Genomic DNA, 20079 nt, shown 5'->3' on the forward strand with positions numbered 1-20079 from the left:
GAAAATCCTCATTTACCTAAAATGTATCATTGATGTTATCGTGATTGGTGTTACTACTCCTACTGGTGGTACAATGTTATCATAATGGTGAAAATTATTTAAAGTCATTAAGCTGCCATTAGTTTATTTATACTGGGAAGATGTACCCAAATACATTTACTATAAATAAAAAAATCTAGAAAATTAAGTGAATTTTTCCCCAAATGCACTGCCCAAATACCACCGCAATATAAGAACTACCCACTAGGTAAATACTATGCGCAGTACTGAATAAACATTCTCACTATGTCATTGCTCTACTATCATGGCCCTGTCCATATGGGCAAAGTCGGAGACATATGCAGGCAGTACCCTCACAGTGAGATCCTCAGGGGTTCTCTCTCCTGGTTGGCTTTGCTCGGCGGTTTGGGGTTCTGGTAGGACAGCCTCACAAACACAACGATTAGAATGATTCCTGGGATAAGTAAGAAAGATAAAATTAGGCCCAACATACTAAAATATCCCATGACTAACTCAAATGTAAGATCCTGAAAAAGATCCGAAGTGAACTCAGATCATCATGACACAAAATGACACAAAGGTCAATTTTGCTTATACTTCAGGCTCGGTTTCTGTACAAGCACTTTGTAACAACTGCTGATGTAAAACACGCTTTAGAAATACATTTGATTGATTTGGCTATTTTAACTTGGTAGCTTAATTAAATGTGTTCAGTCTACAATCCAACAGCAGCTACCCTTACCTATGACCCCCAAGGTTCCCAATAGGATGCCGACGGTGGACTGGACGGTTGGCATGCCTTGCAGCTGCTTAGCGGCGGTCCTGCAGTTTCCTCTCACATTGCATGGGCACACCGTCACTGTGATTTAAGACACAGTCAACGCAACTCGTAAAGGGGACATCTTCAGCACCCGTAAGCACATTACAGATACCCCGAGCAGACCACGATGACAGGGAGAGAACATCTCCATGCCCCTGAGGCCTCAGGGTTTTACTAAATCAGTTCGGTGTGCTGTAGAGGGGGATCACTAGGCAGAGACCAGGCTGCGACAGGGGGAGAAGATGCACCTGTGGTACATCCTGTCATGAGACTGAGTCAGTCTGAACACAATGTCTCAGGATGACCAGTACTCTATTCCAACATGCTGCCATTCATCAGGGAAACAAATCTACAGGGATCCTTTTCTATTTTATTTAACTAGGCAAGTCAGTTAAGAACAAATTCTTATTTTCAATGATGGCCTAGGAACAGTGGGGTTAACTGCCTTGTTCAGGGGCAGAACGACAGATTTCTACCTTGTCAGCTCGGGATTCGGATCTTGCAACCTTTCAGTTACTAGTCCAACGCTCTAACCACTAGTCTACCCTGCCGCCCCAGAGCAGATGTTGTCAACCAGATTGAGTTGTGGCGATATTCTGAGGGGTGGGAGGGCCAGGAGAAAACACATGAACACAGACCCAGCATACTGTATGCTCAACCCACTCCTATTTGTTTTCAGAGAAAGGACAGACATTAATTACAGAGTAATTACAGCTGCAACATCCCAGCGTGAAAGGAATGCCCAGAAGAGACATTGATTGTAAACACTGCATGTTTCTTTTCATAGTTCAATTGTCCATTGACATGACTATAATAACAGCACAGCTACCAGAGCGAACAATGGTGGTGCTGACAGAACTGTATATTCTGCTGAAAGGAATGGATGACAAATAATGGCCATCCTAGTATTGTGACAAGATCAAAGTTACAGTTGTAATACATGAGAAATTATACGTGTCACATTTTGTAAACATGTCCGCGTAGAGCAATATATTCTGCTTCAACACATACAGTTGAAGTCAGAAGTTTACATACACTTAGGTCGAAGTCATTAAAACTTGTTTTTCAACCAATCCTATAGAACATTTGTGGGCAGAACTGAAAAAGCGTGTGCGAGCAAGGAGGCCTACAAACCTGACTCAGTTACACCAGCTCTGTCAGGAGGAATGGGCCAAGGAAGCTTGTGGAAGGCTACCCGAAACGTTTGACCCAAGTTTAACAACTTAAAGGCAATGCTACCAAATATTAATTGAGGGTATGTAAACTTCTGACCCACTGGGAATGTGATGAAAGAAATAAAAGCTGAATTAAATAATTATCTATTATTATTCTGACATTTCACATTCTTAACTGACCTAAAACAGGGAATTTTTACTAGGATTAAATGTCAGTAATTGGGAAAAACTGAGTTTAAATATATTTGGCTATGGTGTATGTAAACTTCTGACTTCAACTGTATCAATATGTGTCACCTGGCAGGTTGATGAAGGTGCTCCTGGGAGGAGAGCTGCTGTCAGAAATGGTGAAGGGGACCGTGTAGACCTCAGGAGACAGGTATGGGATGTTCAGGGACAGGTTGGTATGGGTGTCTGAGGAAAGACAGATATTACATTGGTAGCCTATGGTAAACCTTTATGACATAAGTTTATTGGGCTCCATAACTTTGACATTTTCTGTACGTACTCTTGGTCAAATTAAACAATTGTTCACAACCTTTCCAAGAATCATACACTATATATACAAAAGTATGTGGACACCCCTTCAAATTAGTGGATTCTGCAATTTCAGCCACACCCGTTGCTGACTGGTGTAAAAAAATTGAGCACACAGCCATGCAATCTCCATACACAAACGTTAGCAGTAGAATGGCCTTCCTGAAGAACTCAGTGACTTTCAATGTGGCAATGTCATAGGATGCAACCTTTCCAACAAGACAGTTCATCAAATTTCTTCCCTGCTAGATCTCCCCAGGTCAAATGTAAGTGCTGTTATTGTGAAGTGGAAACGTCTAGGAGCAACAACAGCTCAGCCGCGATGTGGTAGGCCACACAAGCTCACAGAATGGGACCGCCGAGTACTGTAGCGCATAACGTGTACAAATTGTCTGTCCTCTGTAGAGGGGGTATCACCAGGCAGACTGGGCTGAGACCAGGCTGCGACAGGGGAAAGGGTGCACCTGCGGTCCATCCTACCCTGAGACTGAGTCAGTCTGAACACAATGTCTCAGGATGACCAGTACTCTATTCCAACATGCTGCCAAACATCAGGGAAACAAATCTACAGGGATCTATGAGATGTCCTTTTCTATTTACAGAGCAGATGCTGTCAACCAGATTGAGTTGTGGAGATATTCTGAGGGGTGGGAGGGCAAGGAGAAAAGACATGAACACAGACTCAGCATATGCCCAATCCACTCCTATTTGTTTTCAGAGAAAGGACATTAATTACAGAGTAATAACAGCTGCAAGATCCCAGCGTGAAAGGACAGAAGAGACATTGATTGTAAACACTGCATGTTTCTTTTGATAGTTCAATTGTCCATCGACATGACTATAATAACAGCACATCTACCAGAGCGAACAATGGTGGTGCTGACAGAAATGTATATTCTACTGAAATGAATGGATGACAAATAATGGCCATCTATTATTGTGTCCTCGGTTGCAATACTCACTCCCGTGTTCCAAATTGCCTCTGGAAGCAACGTCAGCACAAGAACTGTTCGTCTGGAGCTTCATGAAATGGGTTTCCATCGTTCTCTGGAGTGATGAATCACGCTTCACCATCTGGCAGTACGACGGAAGAATCTGGGTTTGGCGGATGCCAGGAAAACGCTACCTGCCCCAATGCATAGTGCCAACTGTACAGTTTGGTGGAGGAGGAATAATGGTCTGGGGCTGTTTTTCATGGTTCGGCCTATTTCCCCCAGTGAAGGGAAATCTTAATGCTACAGCATACAATGACAATCTAGACAATTCTGTGCTTCCAACTTTGTGGCAACAGTTTGGGGAAGGCCCTTTCCTGTTTCAACATGACAATGCACAAAGCGAGGTCCATACAGAAATGGTTTGTCGAGATTGGTGTGGAAGAGCTTGACTGGCCTGCACAGAGCCCTGATCTCAACCCCATCAAACACATTTGGGATGAATTGGAACACCAACTGCGAGCCAGGACTAATCGCCCAACATCAGTGCTCACTAATGCTCTTGTGGCAGAATGGAAGCTAATCCTCGCAGCAATGTTCCAACATCTAGTGGAAAGCCTCCCAATAAAACTGGAGGCTGTTATAGCAGCAAAGGGGGGACCAACTCCATATTAATGCCCATGATTTTGGAATGAGATGTTTGACGAGCAGGTGTCCACATACTTTTGGTCATGTAGTGTACTTTTAAGACCAATTTAACTGACGGTACACAGAAACTTTTGTCCATTTTGGCTAGCGTCTAAAAGCAAAGTAAACATCAGAGGGAAATTCCAAAATCTCCAAAGCCTGTGCAAGAATGAAAAACATTACCTCAAATATATTTTTAAACATCTGCTTGTACTCAGTAAAGAGTCTGGGATACAGGCCAATTCATTGGTAATGCCATTCACAGCTAAATATACAATAAATACCCATGGCTGAATGATTAACTAGGTTTTGGTGAACATGTGTAGAATACTGGCATGATCAACAGCCCACATCAACATTAATCTGATAGAGGAAAGACCTAGGTCGGTTTATCATACACATACTGTATATGTGAGGGACCCTGTCACTTGTGTCTGGTAGACCCTCTGTGACGCAAAACAAACACACTGGCCAAGGGGTGACGAAGGTTGGTTCTAGTGCAAATGCACTGATACTTTATCTCATCTATGAATGAATCTAAAATACAGCGATGTATAACAGAGGGTCTACTATCAGACTGTTAGCTGTTATCCGGGGGTCCAAAAGCCCCTGGCTGGCCTCTGACACTGCTCCCCTTCATGTGCCTCCGTTCTGAAAGAGATGGAGAGACTGTGACGCACCTCTGGACCAACACAAAGGACATTCTTATCTTCTTCTATCTTCTACTATTATCACTACAGTTGCTGTACCAGGCGGTGATACAGCCCGACAGGATGCTCTCGATTGTGCATCTGTAAAAGTTTGTGAGTGTTTTTGTGACAAGTCAAATTTCTTCAGCCTCCTGAAGTTGAAGAGGCGCCTTCTTCACCACGCTGTCTGTGTGGGTGGACCACTTCAGTTTGTCCGTGATGTGTACGCCGAGGAACTTAAAACTTTCCACCTCCTCCACTACTGTCCCACAGATGTGGATAGGGGGGTGCTCCCTCTACTGTTTCCTGAAGTCCCCGATCATCTCCTTTGTTTTGTTGACGTTGAGTGTGAGGTTGTTTTCCTGACACCACACTCCAAGGGCCCTCATCTCCTCCCTGTAGGCCGTCTCGTCATTGTTGGTAATCAAGCCTACCACTGTAGTGTCGTCTGCAAACTTGATCAATTGAGTTGGAGGCGTGCATGGCCACACAGTCATGGGTGAACAGGGAGTACAGGAGAGGGCTGAGAATGCACCCTTGTGGGGCCCCGGTGTTGAGGATCAGCGGGGTGGAGATGTTGTTTCCTACCCTCACCACCTGGGGGCGTCCCGTCAGAAAGTCCATGACCCAGTTGCACAGGGCAGGGTTGAGTCCCAGGGTTTTGGGCTTAATGACGAGTTTGGAGGGTACTATGGTGTTAAATGCTGAGCTGTAGTCGATGAACAGAATTCTTACATAGGTATTCCTCTTGTCCAGATGGGTTAGGGCAGTGTGCAGTGTGATTGTGATTGCGTCGTCTGTGAACCCATTGGGGTGGTAAGCAAATTGGAGTGGGTCTAGGGTGTCTGGTAGGGTGGAGGTGATATGATCCTTGATTAGTCTCTCAAAGCACTTCATGATGACGGAAGTGAGTGCTACGGGGCGATAGTCATTTAACTCAGTTACCTTAGCTTTCTTGGGAACAGGAACAATGGTGGCCCTCTTGAAGCATGTAGAAACAGCAGACTGGGATAGGGATTGATTGAATATGTTTGTAAACACACCAGCCAACTGGTCTTCACATTCTCTGAAGACGCGGCTAGGGATGCAGTCTGGGCCAGCAGCCTTGTGAGGGTTAACACGTTTAAATGTTTTACTCACATTGGCTGCGGTGAAGGAGAGTCCACAGGTTTTGGTGGCGGGTCGTGTCGGTAGCACTGTATTGTCCTCAAAGCAAGCGAAGAAGTTGTTTAGTTTGTCTGGGTGCAATGGGACTGGTTTTCTTTTTGTAGTCTGTGATTGACTGTAGACCCTGCCACATTCCTCTCGTGTCTGAGCCGTTGAATTGCGACTACTTTGTCACTATACTGACGCTTAGCTTGTTTGATTGCCTTGGGGAGGGAATTGCTACAATATTTGTATTCTGTCATTTTTACGGTCTCCTTGCCCTGGTTAAAAGCAATGGTTCGCGCTTTCAGTTTTGCGCGAATGCTGCCATCAATCCACAGTTTCTGGTTGGGGAAGGTTTTAATAGTCGCGGTTGGTACAACATCACTGATGCACTTGCTAATAAACTCGCTCACCGAATCAGCGTATACATCAATGTTTATGTTCGACGCTGTCCGGGAATATATCCCAGTCCACGTGATCGAAGTAATCTTGAAGCGTGGAATCAGATTGGTCGGACCAGCGTTGAACAGACCTGAGCACGGGCGTTTCCTGTTTTAGTTTCTGTCTATAGGCTGGGAGCAACAAAATGGAGTCCATTTGCAGAAAGGAGAGCGAGGGACCGTGAGAGAATGCCAAAAGTGTGCAAAGCTGTTGTCAAGGCAAGGGGTGGCTACTTTGAAGAATCTCAAATATAAAATACATTATGATTTGTTTGACACCTTTTTGGTTGCTACATGATTCCATATGTGTTATTTCAAAGTGTTTGATGTCTTCACTATTATTCTGCCATGTAGAAAATAGTAAAAATAAAGAAAAACCCTTGAATGAGTAGGTGTGTCCAAACTTTTGACTGGTACTGTATGTAAATGTGATATAAACTTATTTTTTATATATACATTTGCAAATATTTCTAAAAACCTGTTTTTGCTTTGTCATTATGGGGTATTTTGTGTAGATTGATGAGGGGGAAAAACGATTTAATACATTTTAGAATAAGGCTGTAACATAACAAAATGTGGAAAAAGTCAAGGGGTCTGAATACTTTCCGAATGCACTGTATATCATCTTGTTAGGTAAGGCGACAGTGACATAAACAGTAGAGGAGCCCTTGGTCTGCCGCATCCTCAATGGTTCTTATTGTGAATTTTCTTTGATGTCGTTGACAGGAATAGTGTATGTGAGAGTTTAAAAAAAATATAGACCTGCTTTTATCACAGCCCAGGAATAATGGAAAATATAGAGGTAAATCATTGCTGTATCTATTTATGACTAATTAGAATTGACTGACTGTCTGTTCTGTGGAGAACAGTGGAATCTACTGGTACCCTCTCAGGACAAGCACAGCGCAGCAGACTATGTGAGCTTCTCAAAGACAGGGGCTGCGTCACACCTCCGTCACTCTCTCCAGCCTCTCCAGTTGTCAGGGAGGAGGGCTAAGAGCCACAGAGGTGAGGTAAATAGGTGCGCCACGGCACGTCTGCAGCAGGTGTAATTAGAGACAAGTCTTGCAGCTGCTGGGGTGCTGCTGGGAAAAATACACTTTTAGCCTCTTAGCCTTTCAGCCTGGCGGGCCCCAGCTGTGACGTCACACAAATTAAAAGGGAAATATAATTATAGCCAGCCTTCCGCAGCTTCCAATAATAACGCGTCAGAGAGAAATGGCGAGAGAGAAAAACTCAAGAGAAAAGGTAGTCACGGTGATACAATAGAGAGACTATGCCAGCACAGCCGAGTCGACACGTCTGATTAATGTATGTCAGCCTGACACAATACAGACAGGCACAGCGACAGGAAGAGGGCCATTAGGTGATTTAGAGACATTGCCTAGTCAGAGGGCCTCAGAAGAAAGGATGGGGGCAATTTACTTCCACTGTCAGTCAGTGTCTTAGTGCCACTCACTCTAATCCTCTACACGTGACTGTGGATCAACAGCTGGTCTGAATGGATCCCTAAATTACATCCTTTTCACCGTTCATCACACTGTAGCAAAACACCCCGGATTGTTCTCTTTCCAATGTTATTGCATGTACATGCTTTCTATTTTGAAAACCATTTTATCATCAATGACGTTACCCTATACACGGGTAACCACAGTGAGAGTGTCAGGTCTCACGTCACCGTGACGACTCAAATAGAATAAGTGGCCTAATTTGGTACTTTCATTTAGCTGTCTGGTAGTGGTTCTTACACAGACATGACTCAACCAATCCAATACCTTGATCTGGATTGATCCTGCAGAGAGGTTAATGTTTCCTGGGTCCTGCATCCGACAGCATGGTGTGAGCCTACAATGTCATAGCGTTGGGTCACCATGTCGCTACAACAGTGACCACACCTACAGTATTGTCATGGTAATATACAATATACAATTCCACTGCTGGACTGGTTACTAAAATATCTGATGGTATAAGAGGCTGGTTTGAGCGTGTGTTGATCTTTCTGTTTGTCAAGATAAAATACAAATGTGTTAGTGAAAAAACAGAAGATAGTATATCTGGATGACGAGGCAGACCATTGATGGGGGTGAGTTTCCAGTTGCCGCGCACAGTGGCGTCACTGCGGAGGGAGAAGTTGAGCCTGCCACCGTGCTGGGGACCATCACTGTCCCGGGATGCCAGCACCAAGGCCTGGTCCTCCCAGCGTGGGGTACATAGGTACTTCCAGGAGTAGTCTCCCACCAACACCGGACTGTTGTCATTCACATCCAGGATATGGACTGTGACCAGTGTTGAAGCTGACAGAGAAGAGTTCCCTGGGAGGCAAATAGTACAGTTTTAATAAACATTAGTACCCACTGAATCATTGGTAACAACAGTCCTCGTGTTGTACCGTATTGGGTGCTGCTGGCCTTGCTTTGACAAGCACAGAGGGACATTAAAAGCATATTTTAAAATGTTTCTGATACCTGTACACTTCGATCCAACCAACATAATACATAATACATAATACATAATATAATAATCTCCTCCACCAATTAATGCCACTCCCCTCTCTAACCTCTATAGGTGTGGATTCAAGATGTGAGTCAGAGCGCCCATTCTGTGGGCTATGGACCAGTCTGAATAGATTTTTCACTAGATGTGATAAGTGCATGCGAGGGATAAGGGCAGCGGGTAATTGGAGAGGTGCCGTGTGCAGCTCTCAGACCCTGCAAGTCTGTCTTCGGTTCGTGCTTAACTAGTGTGGGGGAGGATTGGATTGGAGTTTTCTATACAACATACACCCCCTCGTCACTTCCCACTCTACACCCACCAGCTAGCTAGCTACACACTGGCTGTCACTTCGCATGACTCACTCCCTGCTTATTACATTGACAGTGAATACTGTGTGGTCTTGAATTCTCAATGTAAGTATTGCTTTAGCCTTGCATTATTACAATTGAAACCCTCTGGGGCAAACACAAGGTCGAGGTCTAAGTTGCCCTGGACCCTCTGTCTGGAAAGATATAGAAGTAGACATTATTCTCAGAAAACCATCTTACGTCCATCTTCAGCCATGACCTCCATGGTGTAGGTGCTGTTTTCTTCTCTGTCCAAGGCCTGGACAGTCTTCAGCTCACCTGAGTACTTCCCAATGGAGAAATATCTCTTTGTGTCTCCTCTGAGTGAGTATCTGGACAAAAACAAAACGGGGTGGGATAACACAGTGATCCATGCCTTTAAACTGTAAATTAATGTTTATTTTTATATTATTTCCGATGAACGATGTTTCACCTGATTGGGTGTGAGTCTGGGTCATATCCACGAATAGTGGCAATAACCCGTCCTGGCTCCTCCCCCTCTCTGACGGTGACCTCGTAGTGGCTCTGGGACAGGATGGGGCCCTCGTTGATATCGTCCACATAGATGGAGACGGTTGCCGTGGACGCTGGGCCATACCTCCCTCGTACCAGGGCCACTGGGTTTTGAGCACTAAGGACCAGGATGTACTCGCTCTCCCGCTCAAAGTCCAGCACCTGCATGCATACAGGTTGCCATAGAAAAGCTGCTCATATGGAAGGGCATGCACTTACATACATGTAGTGTTCAAATAGTTGTGAAACATGGGAACATAGTGTTCTACAGTGCAAGAATGAACACCAGGAAAATAATCATGGGAGGGATTTACTAACATTTCCCAGAAAATAGCAGACATAATCTAAAGAGCATAAAAGCAGTCAGTGAATGTGTGGTGAATGTGCCATTTCAGCACTCCATGAGACACACAGGCTGCTCATTTAGACTGAGCAACATATCGAACCGCCCCCTCCAACAGAGGCATGGGATTGTATTACGCTCATGGAGCAAACACAGGAGGTCAGAAAGAGCCTGTATATATCTGCTGGGAATCGACGTGTTCCAAAGATTTACAGGCTGATCCTACTGGAAAGGAGAGGGTTGTGGAACACTGCACAGTGACTCTAAACAAGGCCTCTATAATACCGTCACCGTCAGACAAGCTGATTTACCGGCAGAGAGGAGTTTTATTTCAACTGTAAAACAAACTGGAATGACAGGGACGGCCATTTGATTCACGTGTCACTTGACATGAATCCTGCCTGTGACAGAGAATCCCGTTAGTGGACAGCCGTTGCTATGCTTACTCTGTGAGTTCACAGCCCGTGATTGTATCCCCTGTGTTGTCTACGTTCGGGTGAAATGAAGTGATTGCTGTTGCTAATAACACCTGGCCTAGCCCAAATAGCTACCTCTGTTGCTAGAGAGAAAACACAGATGTTGTTCAGTGTTGGAGTGACTAATGGTGTTGACTGGAAGTGAAGTGCAGGTTTGTATCAGGCAACAACCAGAAGAATCCAACCACCACTCAGCTGCTGTTGCTGGCCTTAAGTTGCTGTGTGGAGGGCGGCCCACTAGGTTAAATGGGGACACTTGAAGCATGAGAGTCTCCAGCTTAATGGGTTTAAAAAGAAGGAGACGATTACTTGTGATCCCCTCTTTCATAGCAAGATCATAATAAGATCAAAGCATTAGTCCAGTGTGTGGGTGTGTGTGTGTGTGTGTGTGTGTGTGTGTGTGTGTGTGTGTGTGTATGGTATGTGTGTGTGTGTTCATTTGTAATCTCTATTCTTCCCCCTGAAAATGATTGAATCAGCTATGTGCACCTGCCACCCAGCTCAAGGCCGACTGACCACACACCTTTTTTACGCCGTCCTCTCTCATTCACTATTCATGACGGCAGGTACTGCATGTATGCGCGTAGGAGACATTGCAACGGAACACATGCTTGACATGGGTCTGGTAAAAGGCCTGGAGTTTTCCCTGATTCGGTCACATGGATTAGCACGATATACCCAACCTCAGACACATCCGCCTACAGCACAGCAGGAGCTGAATATTCTCATTGCTATTATCCTCACGCTCTCACAACAACTGTTGCACAGCACCAGAGAGACAGATTAGCTAGTGTTCAGTTAGCGGTGCCTTGCCTATGTGGTTTATAGTGAGTAAACTGTAATTGCTTTCTACAGACTAATGGCACTGTGTAATTATTCCATTAGACTTTGTGCAAGCTGCTGTTATTGAGACAACGGGACTACCCTCTGGGTTGTCTCAGTCCCGCCACAAGATCACATATTAGTGAGCATGCTCTGATGTGCTGACAAGCTATTTTACCAGACGGACGGTCGTTGGCTGGCTTTAAGCCTGTAACTGCTGCACTGAGAATACACTGTATGTGGTGCTTCAAAATGAGCTACAGTAGGCCTATGTCAGAGCCTTATACAGCATGTCATTACTGTATGGCAGGGTTCATCAGAGACAATGCAAAGGGGATGTGCTCCAGTCCTGTATTAGTTTAGACAATACCGGAGACAACACCTGTTTTACCTCTGCGGAATATAGGTAACATTCCTCTACTCCCACAGAGAGGTAGAAGGTAGTTGCCCCACTTCCAGAGAATGGGGACACAAACGATGACAAACACTCCCTCTTTGTCTCCAAAGCTCTCCTGTCCAGGCCAGGGGAGATAGCTGGGGCAGGGCTGGGAGGGTGGAGGGGATTACAGGAGACCAGGGACGGGCCAGAGACACCCCAGGGATGGGCTCAGATTATTTTGGGATAAACTATTGTTTTTGTCATGGCTTATTTTTGGGACACCGTGTCATTGAAATACCCATGTGTGTGTGTGTGTGTATGACATAGAAAGTGATATGCAAAGCAAGATTCAATATGCATGTATCTTTTCCTTATGGTTACTTAACGAAATGCATAATTATTAGAGTCAATATTGCATATTTCTATGAAGATATTATTACCATGTTAAGATCATGTTAAAATGCATCCTATTCATCGACGTCTAGGGCTCTTTGGGTTGTGTCTTATTTGTGAATGAACAAGAGAGAATAGAGACTGTTGAATGAAGGAGATTGCCGTACCTTGGAGAGGATGAGTGAAACTTCATTGGTCTGCTTGTCTGTGACCAGCATGAACACCTCCTCCTCGTTGCCAGACTCCAGCCTGTAATTCACCTGCCAGCTGTCTCCTCCCCTCTCATCAGCATCCCACGCTGACACCGCCGTTACCGTGGCTCCCAAAGGAGCATCCTCTGCCAGGTGGAAGGGGCCGTACTAAGAGAGAAGGGGAGAAGGGAGAGAGAAAGGTGAGAGGAGAAAGGGAGCGAGGAGGGGGGATGAGGACAGGGAGAAGGAAAAGATAATGAAGCATGGGCTACTACACATGCATAGCTTTTGTTTGGGCTCCCGAGTGGCGCAATAATCTAAGGCACTGCATCTCAGTGCTAGAGGCGTCACTACAGATGCTGGTTCAATTCCAGGCTGTATCACAACCGGCCGTGATTGGGAGTCCCATAGGGTGGCGCACAATTGGCCCAGTGTACTGGCTTAACTGACTTGCCTAGTGAATTTTAATAAAATAAAAAATTGTGTTTCCAATGTTACTATCAAAACCCTTCTTTCCCCAGAAAAATGCATTATCAATCCTAGGTACCTCCCATGGAGTAGCCCAAAAAGTGGGTGGAAATAAGACCCTTTTCAAAGTGTCTTCAGAAAGTATGGGAGTACTTGTCCAAATATAAGCCAGCAAGTAGTTTGCTAAATAGTTAAATAAAGGTCAAATAAAAAATAAAACAATTATCTCTGTGGTTTTAGGCTGGGTATCTGTAAAGACCTGTGTGACAACTATTGAAAAGGACTTTATAAAATTAATGTGATGGATTTTTAAAAATGTATTATTTAGTATTATATTGATTTAGCTTGGAATTTGCACTTTTAGGACGACTCCATTGGTTCCGTTGTTCCAGGCTAACTAGCTAACTATATCAAGTTCATTTCAAATATTTGAACATATTTGACATAATCTAGGTTATGTATTTGACTCAGGTCTGGTGTGTGTATGCAGGCATGTCCCCTGTGGCCCTGTGTTGTTGACCTTCATTCACACACCTCCTATCTCTCTGCTTGGGAGTCCTTTAATCAGCCACTCACTGTGGAGGGAGTGGCTGTGTCTCTGATCTGCCTGCCCGGGCTAGAGGGTCGCTGATACCATGGGTCTCACCACTCACCTGCCAGCTCCCTACAAACCCGATCACATGTTGCTGGAAAAAGCAGGGGCACTCTGGCGTGACCCACTCAAGAGCTTTTTCCACCTCTGTGTGTGTGTGTGTGTGTGTGTGTGTGTGTGTGTGTGTGTGTGTGTGTGTGTGTGTGTGTGTGTGTGTGTGTGTGTGTGTGTGTGTGTGTGTGTGTGTGTGTGTGTGTGTGTGTGTGTGTGCCAGAGTGAGAGAATATGAGCCTGGGGCTGGCATCGACTCAAAAAATGATCGACAGCATTGTTGAGGTGCATAGAGAATCCATAATGAGAATGGCTGTAAATCTTTTGGCATGGATTGAACCCATTGAGGAACAAACTGGATGACACTGGAATAACTCTAGAATATGAATATGTCTCCTGTATCTTAACAGTACCTTCTCTCACTCCGAGAGCATCTAAACATAACAAGCACAGTTAGGGTTTACATTGACTTAGTCTAGCACCAGTGAGGACAACAACAGCTTTGTGCTTCATTGTCACATGTCCCCATTTTAAGTTGGCGATTTGCTCCCACATCTTTCACAACTATCCTGACTCCTGCATTATTCAGGAGGTGTGGGTGTAGACTGTTTTCCATTCTGGAACAGTATGTGAGAAAATGGTCTATCTTTGGCCCGTATACTGCATACCTTGAGGCCAGCGCTAATCCAATGTTGTCTCATTGTGACCTCAGAGGTGACTTCATTATTCATGAGGATCGACTATGAAAAAGACCGCTGGAAACACTGACTGTCCCCAAAGATGCTCTCATAGATCAAAAATAGTGTTTATGTTAAGACTAAGGTCCCTTTCAGGGACACTCCCCCCGGACCAGAGGAGATGACGACACTGTGCGGCTAATGAGATTTCTTATGAGTCACTTCTAAGGGCTTTTTAGTGACAAATTCCAGAACAACGCAGTTCATTTCTGTTCTAGAAGGGATGCATTTTTTTTCTCACTTTTAACCAAGTATTTCATATTTAATCTAGAACTGCTTTTTTTGGACCAGTGAGCTCAGACATAATAGTAAATATTGCTCAGTGCGATGATTTTTCTATAAAGATGTGAAATGTTCCGACTGCTGTATGAGGGATATCATTTAGAGCTGTCTTATGGCGACGCTGTGGATTTGCCTATTCTATAAATACAGGATTGTCACAGGCCTCATCTAAGGCTTATTCAGATTAACTCAGAGAACATTGTCCATTTGGAGCACAATGAGAAATAAACCCTACAATAATATGGTTCCATCTTTAAAGTTGTAGGATACTCATTTGATCACCCTGTTGTAGGAGAACTTTCCAGCAATGCAGGAAATGTAAAACGTGTAGTGTATTTGAGGTTTGAAAATGCTTCTGAAGTTTGTCATTTCCTCTTTGAAATTTCAGACTTGATTCTCCATTAATTTTAATCCACATAATAATTCACATTTTCTGTTGCTGAAGGATTACTTTCCTGCTGTAGCAAACTGGCTCAAATGAAGGTCCTACATTTGTATAAGCCTGAGATTAAAGCTTGGATCCCCCTCAAAGCACTCCATCTCTCTCCCCTCTGGGAAATCAAATCAGTGACCTGGAGGGAGAGTTCACACAGCAGCCATCCAACAGAAGAGAAACATCGAATATACTGTATAAGAGAGAGATTTGCAATGAGTGCCCCGAATCACGTCTATCCCCCAAACCCAAAATCACACTGTCAGTCCCCTCTTCAGCCTGTGTAAAGGTACCTCGTGTGGAGTGAAGACGGGTGGGTTGTTGTTTTCGTCCTGCACTGTCACAACCACAGTACAGGAGCTGTTTAAGCCTGCAAATGAAATCATCATCAGAGAGAGATAGGCTCCATTAGTGAGTCACTTAGTTTGGCATGCCTCTTTCATACTGAAGCCCTCAGTCTTAATCATGATCATCAGTCACTGCAGTGTCATATTTAAACAATATTCTCCTCAAAGGAAGCAGAGGGAAAACCTCCAACGTTACATCTGCTCGTCTAAAACTAATTTACACTACCACTGCACCCGTGTCTACATATCACAATAGGTTACTACTATAGAGTATCTCTGGATTATCTTTACATTGTACTATGTATACATTATCTTTGTGGAAGTAATCCCTCACCCCTCTCCCTAACACCACAGAACCACATTGCCATGCAGTACTGTTGGTCACCTTTAGCGTCCTCGGCAGTGATGGTCAGTGTGTACTGTGGGGCGGCTCCCTCCAGGTTGTCTGCCTGCACTGAGATGACCCCAGAGTCACGGTCCACCCGGAACAAGGCACGAGGGCTCTCTGGGATCTGGCCAACCAGCCGGTAGAAGATCCTCACGTTATCTGTTTTCGGATCATCGTTGTCGGCTGCTTGAACTGTGAGGATTTCCGTCCCTGGGAAAAGAGCAAAGTCCTCACAGATTAGTGTGTGGGCAAAAACAACTTTTCTTTGAGTGAGAAACACAGAATCCTATTTTGAGCGTACTGATGAATTTCTCCATGGTTTTTTATTTTGGAGTATTTAGTTTCAAGCGTAAACAAAAGGCCTTTGCGATCCAGTATGTTCCAGAGTTGTCTGTAGGTGTGTGTTAAAAGAGTGTTCTGAGGGTTGTGCCTCACCCCGTGGGGCGAGCTCCTTGACCACGGTGTGGTACTGTGTGGTAGGGAACGTGGGCCTGTTGTCGTTGGCATCGCCCACCATCACCCTCAGCTCCACAGGCTTGGCGATCTCCCTGCCATCCGGACGCTCCACCACGATACTGATCTGGAACTAACAGACAGAGGCACATGGGGTCATGTGCTTTTACAAAGTGTCCAGATCAAATCTCCCTGCCTGGACACACAGTGAGACCACAGACAGACATAACACAAAGTGCCAGCTCTCAGCCAGGAAAGATCTTTATGTTCTGTATTGAACGTGGCACAATTACACACTTGAACCATAGTCTGAGATGAAGCCACAACAATTTTGTATTCATTATATATTGAGCTTTCTTAGAATAGATGGCGGGTTGGAGGTATGTGGGGTGTATGTGTGTGAATGAAATAAGTTGTTGCTTTTTTAGAGTGCAGATTGCTCACCCCCCACCCACAGGTCGGAGTGAAAGAGGGAAGGGGGTTCCCCCTTTCACTCCGACCTGTCTTTAGAAGATGAAGCCATTAGGTTAACGATAGGCAGTGACAGTGCCAACACTCAGCGTGTCCATTCATTCCTTGACTGCTACTCAGCTCACAGAACTGAGGCATTTTGCTTGTATAGCGCCTTCTTTGACACATCCAGAGATGATTCATCATCTCTGCGCCCTATACGGGCACGCAACTCTGTCGACACCAAGCGAGAGGTACTGTACATGTGCATGCATCCCCTTCCTCCTCTCCTCCCTCTTCCCTCCATCAGCTGTAAGAGTCACATGTCACTGACATATGAGTCTCAGTCAGTCAGCGGGGAACCATCTCAATCAGGGAACCTGGACTGCCTCACTCGTGTTGTGTGAGGAGGTGGATCGATAGGCTGTGACTCAGTGTGATGCATGATGGAACATGACAACTCCATCATGATAGGTGACAGTCACTGCCAGGTAGGGAGAGAGGAGAAGGAGGGAAGTGGGTGTGTGTCCAGCTTTATAATTACTGTACTATAGGTATAGTTCATACAGAATAGACTCTCTGAGGGCTTTCTGTAGAAACAGCACATCCAATACAGTGATGTATTTTTCCTTGTGTCAGACCAGTGAGCAGTAAGGTCTCTGGCCAGACACGTTGCTTGCTACTCTGCAGAATGAACTCAAAGTCAACCTGTGCCAAAAAGTGATGTTTATCTAATCCTGTACAGCTTTGGAGTTTAGCTTCTTGGCAAACTGCAGAGGAGGAAAAAAGACACGTTGGGATTTGAATCATGACGCTCCTTTTCTTGTTTACCCAGATTTTCCTCTGTCCTTACAGTGTAGTTGTACATCACATGCCATGACTATGCGTTCGCAGCCCTAACAAGTCCTTACTATATGATAAAGACAGGAGGTACGATACAATATGAATGAAAAATGTGTGGTCACTCACCTGGTCCTGAGTCTCTCTGTCTAGTGGGGCGTTGAGAGAGATGACTCCCTCTCTGCTGACAGTGAACAGCATCTCTGGGAATTCCCCCTCCAGGCTATACTCTACCAGACCTCCACTCCACTTCACCTAGACACAGCATAGGGAAGCAGGGAAAGCACAGAACAGCTCATAAACTGAACATGGTCAATTCAACGTTCTCTCTGCACTGCGGGATTGTAGGATTGATCCCCCCCCTTCCACTGTTCCCACTCTCTGTCTCTCTCATGTACCAAGGCTTTACTAGAAAGCCTAGGTACATGAGACTAAAGGTACATTTTACCTTTAGTAAAAACCTGTGAGGTGTTTAACCTGTTGTGATAAAAGTGCTGAGTCAATGTACAGGAAGTGATGAGGACCAGTGACCCCTTCCAAAACAAAAGCTCATACATGTTGGATGGGGAGCTTCCACTGATTTAAACCACAGGGCCGGACAGGGTATGATTGGCTCAGAGGACCCCATGAAACAGCACCCAAGAAGGAGAGGTCGCCGGCAGAGACACAGGGGGCATGCGCATCTCCTCAACACACTGTCACACTCCACTCCATTGTTTTGAAGCTGGCTCCCCAAACACTGAGGCTGTGTATACACAAGCCCCTCTTCTCACGACTGCTGTCCTCCCAGTGTCATGGTATTTCAGGGCCTCAGTACTTTGAAGAGATGTAGTATATAACAATGTTATTAATGACTTGGTTGTTCTAAAAATGGATATGAGTAGAGTACACTGTAGCTGAATGTTTTGTTTTCGGTGCTTTTTTTAACAGCTTGCAGTGCACGCTCTGTCTTCTCTGTCTCCTTGTGAATAAGCAGTCTTAAAGGGAAATTCCGACACTTTTCAACCTCATATTCATTATCTCCAGCATCATACTGGTGTCTACATATGTGAAAACGGCATGTTTCTATGATCTGTGGTTAAAAAGATAAGAAGAAAAGTCCTCAAAATGCATCTGTGACATCAGTGATTTTCAAAACCTGCAACGAGTTTCTAGCCAGAGGGAAAGTCTTTTCTTGCTCCTCACGTCACCAAGAAATTCTCACAGTGTTTGAAAATCACAATTTTTAAAATGTTTTCACGTTTGATGATGTCATCGGGTAGAACTTTGTAACTTTGTATATTTTTCTTCAAAACTTTGAAATGTGCCGTTTTCACATTTGTATCAATCTCAATGACTTGAAGGAAAATATTTTGAAAGAAAAATGCACGATAACGCTTTATGTGTCTCACAACATTTTACTGAGTAGAAACACGACTTTCCATGCTGCTGATAGTAAAGGGCTCCCAGCCATACTCAGTCTTTCGACATGACCCCCCCATCTGCTTGGTAACAGCACAGCTATGAGTCCTACCGCCTCCATACACATGGTGGTAAATGCAGAGGGGGTGGAGAGAGGCTTTTCCCATCATGTAGGCATCATCTCCAGTGGTGGATTCTACACTGTTAACCCTTTACATGGACATGCAGATGTGGTGTTATGTGCTGCCCCAACAACTGTAATTATAATATAGTAATAGCATGTTGACAAACAGATTACTACTAAGTAAATGCACTGTAAAAAAACACAAGTAATAGCCAATACAATATTTACATCGCAGTATAAAATAGTAAACATCATGATAAAATAGTATACATCATGATGATTTGTGGACCTTTGTAGCTCTTGGCTCAGTTGTTAGAGCATGACGCTTGTAAAGCCAAGGTAGTGGGTTTGATTCCCGGGACCACCCATCCATAAAATATATGCACGCATGACTGTGGATAAAAGCGTCTGCTAAAGGGCATATATTATTAGTATTTTGCAATCAGATTTAAAAGAAGCTTCTAGTTTTGTGAGGGTTTGAGAATATCAAGAACAGAGTCATCTTGTACTTTAAACCTGAGCCATGCTTTTCTGTCAGCAGCCCACCTCCCCGACCCTGCCTCTGAGCTGTGAAGAGCTCTAGAGTACAACCTCTAGCACATTCTCTCTCTCTCTCTCTCTCTCTCTCACCAACGCACATAGACACACACATTTATGTTTTCCGGCAGAGATTAGGAGGATTTGCTTGAGATTTTGCCTGTCCACATTTGGATGGATTTTATTTTATGTTGGTAAATTGGCATTGAAAATGTGAAAAAAGATCAAATCGGCCCATGTTTTGAGTCCACACGTTTTCAGTGGGCGGATGGCACTGGCGTGAGTGAGAGGAGGAGGAGAGGGAGAAGAGGAGGAGGAGGGGAGTTACTGTGGCGACACCCACAGACCACACTGAAATGTAGAAATACACATATTTGCAGCAAATCATGACTTTATGTTCTCAAGTTTGCATTACTGTCTTAAGGTCTCGAGTTTGCATTTCTGACCATGTTCCATTGTTGCAAGCACCTATATATAGAAAACAGACTATTGTTCCATTGTTGTAAGCACCTATATATAGAACACAGACTATTGTTCCAGTGTTATAAGCACCTATATATAGAAAACAGACTATTGTTCCATTTTTGTAA

The 20079-nt window shown here is 44.5% G+C and overlaps 1 protein-coding gene across 1 annotated transcript in view; it reads right to left on the reverse strand.

Moving 5' to 3' along the window:
* Window positions 1-353: 353 nt before the first annotated feature.
* The window catches only part of LOC135540335 (cadherin-16-like), a 30518-nt gene continuing 10792 nt past the window's right edge, over window positions 354-20079 (reverse strand). The window contains exons 7-17 of the mRNA XM_064966966.1: window positions 17557-17682; window positions 16120-16270; window positions 15682-15894; window positions 15243-15319; window positions 12363-12554; window positions 9703-9944; window positions 9471-9601; window positions 8502-8741; window positions 2293-2409; window positions 743-859; window positions 354-454 (exon numbers count right to left, since the gene is read on the reverse strand). Coding sequence (XP_064823038.1) covers window positions 354-454; window positions 743-859; window positions 2293-2409; window positions 8502-8741; window positions 9471-9601; window positions 9703-9944; window positions 12363-12554; window positions 15243-15319; window positions 15682-15894; window positions 16120-16270; window positions 17557-17682 — 1707 coding nt within the window. The remainder of the gene's footprint in view (window positions 455-742; window positions 860-2292; window positions 2410-8501; window positions 8742-9470; window positions 9602-9702; window positions 9945-12362; window positions 12555-15242; window positions 15320-15681; window positions 15895-16119; window positions 16271-17556; window positions 17683-20079) is intronic.

This window comes from Oncorhynchus masou, chromosome 1 (assembly GCF_036934945.1).
Source record: "Oncorhynchus masou masou isolate Uvic2021 chromosome 1, UVic_Omas_1.1, whole genome shotgun sequence".
Lineage (NCBI taxonomy): Eukaryota > Metazoa > Chordata > Actinopteri > Salmoniformes > Salmonidae > Oncorhynchus > Oncorhynchus masou.